The sequence below is a fragment of the Microcaecilia unicolor genome, chromosome 1 (genome assembly GCF_901765095.1).
Source record: "Microcaecilia unicolor chromosome 1, aMicUni1.1, whole genome shotgun sequence".
NCBI lineage: Eukaryota > Metazoa > Chordata > Amphibia > Gymnophiona > Siphonopidae > Microcaecilia > Microcaecilia unicolor.
In genome coordinates, this window is record NC_044031.1 from 104525191 (window position 1) to 104533375 (window position 8185).

The following is an 8185-nucleotide window of genomic DNA, read 5'->3' on the forward strand; positions in this document are numbered from 1 at the left end:
GCGAATTTTGCTAATATTATAGAGGAAGAAGCGGCAGGTCTTAGCTGTCTGCTGGATATGGGCAGAGAAGGAGAGGGAGGAGTCGAAAATGACTCCGAGATTGCGGGCTGAAGAGACGGGGAGGATGAGGGCGTTGTCAACGGAGACGGAAAGTGGGGGGAGAGGAGAGGAGGGTTTGGGTGGAAAGACAAGGAGCTCAGTCTTTGCCATGTTCAGTTTCAGATGCCGGTTGGACATCCAGGCAGCGATGTCTGAAAGGCAGGCCGAGACTTTGGCCTGGGTTTCGACTGTGATGTCGGGAGTGGAGAGGTAAAGCTGGGTATCATCGGCATAGAGATGGTACTGGAAACCATGTGATGAGATCAGCGAGCCCAGGGAAGAGGTGTATATCGAGAAAAGAAGCGGTCCAAGGACAGATCCTTGAGGAACCCCAACAGAGAGCGGGATGGGGGTGGAAAAGGAGCCATTAGAAAATACTCTGAAGGTGCGTTGGGAAAGATACGAGGAGAACCAGGAGAGGACGGAGCCCTGGAACCCGAATGCGGACAGTGTGTCAAGAAGTAAATTATGATTGACGGTGTCAAAGGCGGCAGATAGGTCGAGGAGGATGAGGATGGAATAGTGACCTTTGGATTTGGCAAGGAACAGGTCATTGCAGACTTTAGAGAGTGCTGTTTCTGTCGAGTGTAGTGGGCGAAAGCCGGATTGAAGCGGATCGAGGACGGCCTGAGAGGAGAGGATATCAAGGCAGCGGCTGTGGACAGCGCGTTCAAGTAATTTGGAGAGGAAGGGTAGAAGGGAGATGGGGGCGGTAATTGGAGGGACAGGTGGGGTCAAGTGATGGTTTTTTTTTTAGAAGTGGTGTGACTACAGCGTGCTTGAAGGTGTCAGGGACAGTAGCAGTGAAGAGAGAGAGGTTGAGGATGTGACAGATTGAGGGGTTTACCGTAGGAGAGATGTTGGTAAGCAGATTGGTGGGAATGGGATCAGAGGAACAGGTGGTGCACTTAGAGGAAGAAAGAAGGCGAGCAGTTTCCTCTTCGGTGATCTCGGGGAAGGAGGAGAAGGAGGCCGGGTTAGGTTGGTTGAGGGGGTGGGTTAAGAAATCACAGGGAGGAGAAGGCTTGGAAGTGAATTCGAGGTTTATCTTCTGCACTTTATCGCGGAAGTAGTCAGCAAGTGATTGAGGGCCTGCCTCTTATGATCTGGGGCTGCCCCATGGAACTGGAGGGAGGAATCAGAATCAAGAGCTATGCTGAGGAAAGTTGCTGCTGGAGTGGCTTTCAGGTGCAAGTGTAGCATTGGATCTTAGACTGGGGATGGGGGCACATACTAGGCCACAGAAGAGGCCTTTTTTAGCAAGTGAGGTTGAGGGCGGTATGGGCCTTCTAGGAGAAGACCTGGATTCATATTTCTGAGACTATGGAAGCCTTATCCGAGAGTGCACAAATGGAGACAGAATCTTGGAGGGTGTGGTTCCTTGACAGTCATGCCCAGGGAGACATTTTTTGTAGTGTGTTCTACCTGCACTTTACGTGTTTTGCGGGTTAAATGTTTATAGTCAATTGTACAGTGAACTACCAGTTTTGCACATTTTATGCATGTTCAGCTCTTATTGTTTGCCCCGAGCATGTGATCCCTTCTTCCACTGTCTCATGGGCCCTTTCTGTTGGCTCAGATCCTGGTTTCATGCCTGCTGGATATGCAAACCAAGCTCCCATCATGTCGAAGGGGAGGGAGAGAGAAGATCATCTCATCTTATGCCTTAATCCTGCTATCTGTTCTTAAACCTCTTCAAAACCCCCTAAGGATATATTACCTTTTCACCAGTGTCGTACAGCAAATACCAGTAAATTTCAGTAGCTGATCTCCCAGCCCCTCCTGTTTGAAGATGTTGGATTGACAAGTGACTCCTTTATGCATAGGCTGTGCTCTAGCTAGCAATATCTCGATTATAAGTGTTCATCTTTTGGATTTTATTTGCATTAAAGAATAATTGGGACTAGAGTCTTGAGTCCTTGTATCAGTGTTAAGATAATGGTTTAACTCCTTGCTAATCATTGTGCTTCGCATCTTTGAGATGGTAAGACAGTGAGGGCAGTAGTCAAAGTGGTGGCAGTCCAAGGCACCAGAGGTAGCAGTTATGGGAGCCCGTTGCATTCATCATCTTGCTGCTTCAAAGGCATTTGTTGCATCCAGGTTTTGTATTGATCATGTTGGATTGTTGGGCCTATGAGGTGAAGAGAGCAGGAAAATAAATGCCCATTAGACAGGGCACATGAAAAACAACTGTAACAGAAATGGGTGGGCAATGCAATGGGGGGTAGCTGGCCCATGCTTAGAAGGGCCCTTTCTTCAATCCTTTCTGAATTTTAGGTGAGCTGTTCATCTGTGGCGCTGTTGGCTGCCATCAGCATGTGCCTGCTTTATTCTACTTGTCCACGGAGAACCTCAGATTCCCAGGGTTAGCTTTGTATTTGTTTATATGAACGCTAATAGCATCTGTATTTTTAGAGATAGTCCTGCTTATATTGTAAATCTGGAAAATATGTAATTGAAGTGTAAATTCAAATTCAGTCTAATATTGTTAGCCTGCAGTTGTGTGGCCTGTGCTCAGTAATCTATTTCTGCTCCTTTGATCGTCCAACTCAGGAGGAGCTGGCCTGCATTGAGCTATAGCACATGGGCCTTCATTCATAACCATCTGAGAGTTTTTCCCATATGTAACTCTCTCTCTTCTGTCTAACCAAGCCACCACAATAACAGTCGTGGGCCATAGGTGTTTAGCGTCTGCCCACTAAGGAGGGATAGTTCTATACAGGTTGCCTAAAGTTAGGAGAGTAAAGTATGTGCACTAAGCGTGAATTCTGTAATGGAAAATAAGTACTTAATTGCCTTTATAGAACACTAGCATAACTCCTCATGCAACTTTAGGCGCAAGCATTTGTGCTAACTGTATGGCAGGCGTAAATGCTTCCTAAATGTGGCAGTTAAGCGTGTAGCTAGCAGTATTCTGAAAGCTTAGCACATAAGTGCTTGGTGCACACTTGCCCTGCTCATACCCCTCCATGTCCTTTCCCCCTCTTGCAGTCACACTATAGAATGTAGGTGCCAACACTATAGAGTGGCCCCTAAGTACAGTTATGTGCATAACTGTAAATTAGGGCCAATTCGTTCCAATTAACACCAATAATTGCTGATTACTGCTTGTCAATTTATACCTAATTAGGTTATTAACTCACGTGTAACTAGCACTATTCTGTAACTTGCATGTGCAGTTTTCTGCACATAGTGCAAAAAATGTCTGCGTGCAAGATTATAGAATGAGGAGGTAAGGGGTACTTATATAAACTCATGCTTAAAAGTTAGGATCTAGTTATGCACATAAATGTGTAGAAGACTAGCATTTATGTGCTTAAATGCTGGATATACACCCAAGCACTATTCTATTTCGATACATATATCTCCGATAGCACATAATTTACAGGTGGGCAGACACGTGGGTGGAATCTGGGTAGGTTGTAAAGTTACCCATGCAACTTACTGTAAATTACTTGCATATCTCTGGAATGTAGGGTACACATTTAAACCAGCTCTATGTCTGGCATAAGTGCTTGCACCAAAGTTCATACGTGCATATCTACCTGGTTATGCTAGTATTCTATAAAGGAAAGTAGATGCATACTTTCCTTTATAGAAAGGTGCCAATTAGGCACCCTCTGAGTGCTTGTATGTAGGTGCACAGTTACAAAATTACTCCTTTAGTGTTGCTACTGCACAGTGGCTGAGAGCCCTCTCCCTCCACACACAACAGGTGGTATAAATGTTGCTCTATAGCATCTTTGGTTTGCCCGAAGAGGAGGCTGAAATCAAAAATGGGGTGTCCCATGTACAGCCTTGCCACTGAGAAACAGGGCTGGTCCCAAGTCCTATTTTAGGTCAGCATGCCCGAGAGGGTATTGCGCTTAGTCATGATTTGCTAAAATGGCTCCTTGAATACAAAGAGATTTCCCCAAAATAGTCAAGACCACGTTGAATTTGGTGTTTAAACCCAGAAGCTCCTGCTTAGTTTAAAATCACTCAAATGCCTACAGTTAAATTAAGAAGGTATATTATTGGAAATAGTTTTTATGCATGTGATCTGGAGTGATGTAAAAAGCTCTCTGTGTACCTTGTTTTTACTTAAATTATTGCAAAAACTAAAGATGCTTTAGATGTTAAGTAATTGTATTAATGTAAAAGTATTTTTCCACCTCAAGCCCATTTTACACGCAAAACATGAATTTTCAAGCTAGAATACGTATTGTGAAAATAGTTAAGCCTACAGCACTGAATTTCACACACAATTTTGATATTTTAGGCAATATCAGATTTTGGCAGCCATTTTTATAAAGTTGATTCCAAAAAGTGAATTTGTATGCTAGTCTGCTTATTACAGGCTAATATGACCAAATAAATGGCAGCAGTTTAATGGAAAACAAAACAAGGTTTTGAAATTAATTATGTCCCTTCCCGTATCTTGACCTGTGGTACACACTATTTTGTAATTTTGATGAAATTATTATGGAACTAAGTTCAAATAAGAAAACCCTACAGGGTGAAGCAAAAAAGAATAACCTCCTAGAGGTTTTTTGCTGTTTTCTCAGCAACCGCTTTTAATTTCAACAAGAAATTTTATGTACTTAGTCATCATACTTAACATTTAATTATCTTAAGCTGTGTTGCTGTTACTGACATTTTAGGGTTACTACCTAGTGATTTTGCACGTTAAAAATGTTTCGGTTACAACACAGTAAAATAAATTCATCCAGTGTCCACCCCCAGCTTTAATGGCGACCTTCAGTCGCTATTGGAATTTCTTAACAGCCTTGTTGATCGGTCCCTGTGGCAGGCTGTCCTAGATCTGCAGCGCTTCCTTGAGTTCAGTGATTGCAGCTTTGAGTGGAGCTTGTGATAGGCCTCCAGCATTACTCCCCAGACAAGTTTGTCACTGTGATGTCATTAGTAAGCTGGTACCCATCTTTTTTGTTTGTTTTTCAAATAATGGTAGTTTTACAGTGCAAATATTTTTGAACATGTGAAAATCACTGTGTGGTCACATTAAAAAGTCTAACTTTGTTTAAAGATATCATTCCACTTGGCACATAAAGGTAGATAGTAACTACAAATAGCTGTAAAATTTCACATTGAAATAGCTGTAAAATTTCACATTGAAATTCTAAGTGGTTGCTGAGAAAACAGCAAAGAACTAAAGGGTTTTTTTTTTTTTTTTTTGCCTCACTCTGTATATAGGGAGAAGCAAAATCTAAATAAACTGTCAAAAACAACTCACCGAATATATGCACTGTAACTACTCATGAAGAAAATAATTGCGCTATCACAACTTCAAAAATAAATCAATTTAATACAAAAAAAATCATATTCCAATAAAATAATAATGAGCTGGTAGAAATCTCCAGAAGATGAACCAGTGGGTTCAGCTCAGTGATATTGGGATGGGACTTAATATACTGCCTTTCTGTGGTTACAATCAAAGTGGTTTACATATGTACTTATTTTTTACCTGGGGTAATGGAGGGTTAAGTGACTTGCCCAGAGTCACAAGGAGCTTCAGTGGGAATCAAACCCTGTTCCTCTGGTTCTCATGGCTTTGTATTAACCATTAGGCTACTCCATGTGGAATGCCGATATTTATTTTGGCAGTCCAATCATACTGTCACCATCATAGGTCTTCCAGATTGCGTGTGAAGTATAATATCCACCAGTGAACAAAAATAAATGTTCATATATGGAAAACTATTATTGTATTCTCTCCCCAGGGTTAGTTATTTCTAATTGTCCATTCTTTGTCTTAAAGGTATTTAAAAACATTAACATTTGAAGCTGCAAATGAAATAATATAAAAAAGCAACCAAGCTTATCTGCATATGTCCAGTTTTCATCAGCAATTTTGTTGCCCAGTGCTGCATAGGCAGAGGTTTTTCTGCTCAACAAGGTACCCTTCCTCAGGAACAGCAGTTGCAAAGTCAAAGAGAAAACTGTCGATGTCTTCAGTATTAAGAAACGTTGTGGACTTCTGAAAGCACAACAGTGAATGTCGGTAATACATTCGTAGTGTAATTGTGTCACATAACTGCAAATAACTTTATATCCAACTTAGAACAATGTAATAAATGACAATCAAATGATAGAATTCTAGTCTAAACAATTATTTACAGCCAGTGGTTGTATCTCCGAGCTCATAAGGGAAAGGGAAATGATACTTGATATACTGCCTTTCTGTGGTTTTTGCAACTATATTCAAAGCGATTTACATAGTAGATTCAGGTACTTATTTGTACCTTGGGCAATTGAGGGTTAAGTGACTTGCCCAGAGTCGCAAGGAGCTGCAGTGGGAATCGAACCCAGTCCCCCAGGATCAAAATCCACTGCACTAACCACTAGGCTACTCCTCCAAAGTTGCTCTCTGGAATATGTTCAGTCAAAAACCACAGCAATTGTAAAAAAACCATGGTCTTCGCTCACAGTGAGAAATCATCAGGGCAGTTGTAGATTGTGTATTCAGTAGGCTTTTGTGCTATATTACGTAATCTAATGTTGACTCCTATCCCCCACATAAATCTTGTTACATAGATGATCATTTATGACAAACTTAGAATCACAAGAAGTAATAAATCGTAAACAGTATTTGTGTGTGGGATTTTACTATTCTTGAATAGTCAATGACAATGAGCCAAAATTACAGTGTACACAAAGTGTATGCATTCCTGTGTTTAAATGACTACAAGGACCATAGGTAATATAGAATGAACAATTGTCAGCCTCTAGAAAATGCAACACTTGGACCTTCTTGAAAAACAGAATGTAATCCCAAAATGTACCATTGATAATAGATATACTCTTGGCAATATCAGCTGCTAATACAGATCAGTACACAGACCTGTGTTTGAAGGGGTTCCCACACCTGATTGTAGTGACAAAGAAGGGTTAGCATAGAGCACTTTCAAATAGGCTTGTTTTGACTTTGTGGCTACTGCCCAGTTAGAGCCTGCTGAGATGACACACTACCGATTATTCAGCAGCACTTAGACACGGGGAAAGCTGCTGCTTTTCCTTGGTTATCTCAATAGCAGACTGTGAACGTTTCCTCTAAAAACTTGTCATTTTTTTAAACCCAGATACACTAACTGCTGGTACCACATCCTCTGGCAACGAGTTCCAGAGCTAAACTATTCGTTGAGTGAAAAAATATTTTCTCCTGTTCATTTTAAAAGTAGTGCCATGTAATTTCCTTGAGTGTCCTCTAGTCTTTGTACTTTTTTAAAGAGTAAAAAATGTATATATGTTTACTCGTTTACCCATTCTACACCACTCATCTATTTTATCCCCATCAGCTGTCTCTTTTCCAAGCTGAAGAGTCCTAACCTCTTAAGCCTTTCCTCATACGAGAGCAGCTCCATCCATTTTTCAGCCAGTTTAATAACCAGCTGAGAATGCTCTGTAGGAGTGAATAAAACTAGAAACTCTGTTCTAGACGTGCTTCCATAGTGTTTTTATATCTGCTGAGATTCCAAACACTGTAAATCCTGACACACAAAATCTTTAAAATTAACAGTTCTTGCATTGATGGAGTGGCCTAGTGGTTAGGGTGGTGGACTTTGGTCCTGGGGAACTGAGGAATTGAGTTTGATTCCCACTTCAGGCACAGGCAGCTCCTTGTGACTCTGGGCAAGTCACTTAACCCTCCATTGCCCCATGCAAGCCGCATTGAGCCTGCCATGAGTGGGAAAGCGCGGGGTACAAATGTAACAAAAAAAAAAAAAAACAGTATTCATCTAGATGGAGCCTACATAATGGAATCATCTCTCTCATCCTGAAGTTATGAAAAAAATAATTGGATCTGTAACATCTGAACTATTCTAGCTATGTGACGGTGGGCCGTGAAAGGATTTTTATTTTAACAGTTGTCATCCCCGTTGGGATGACAGCTCTCCCCATTGGTTGATATCTTAGAATTTGTTTCTCTACTTTTGAATTCAAATGACATGTGGGGGCTTTATGGGATAGGTTTGTACAGTTGGGTTATCCGCACAAAATCATCAAACAAGTCTTTTTGAGAGTGCTGTATGCTAACCCTTCATTGTTACTACAAGATCCAGTACAGGAGACCCCTCAAACAGGTCTG

General features: G+C 41.4%; 1 protein-coding gene across 1 annotated transcript in view; it reads left to right on the forward strand.

The window, feature by feature from the left end:
• The window catches only part of LOC115467686 (abl interactor 1), a 244673-nt gene extending 238793 nt beyond the window's left edge, over nucleotides 1-5880 (forward strand). Inside the window, exon 10 of the mRNA XM_030199283.1 lies at nucleotides 5858-5880. Within this exon, the coding sequence (XP_030055143.1) occupies nucleotides 5858-5865 (8 nt within the window). The 3' untranslated portion in view covers nucleotides 5866-5880. The remainder of the gene's footprint in view (nucleotides 1-5857) is intronic.
• The last annotated feature ends 2305 nt before the right edge of the window (nucleotides 5881-8185 follow it).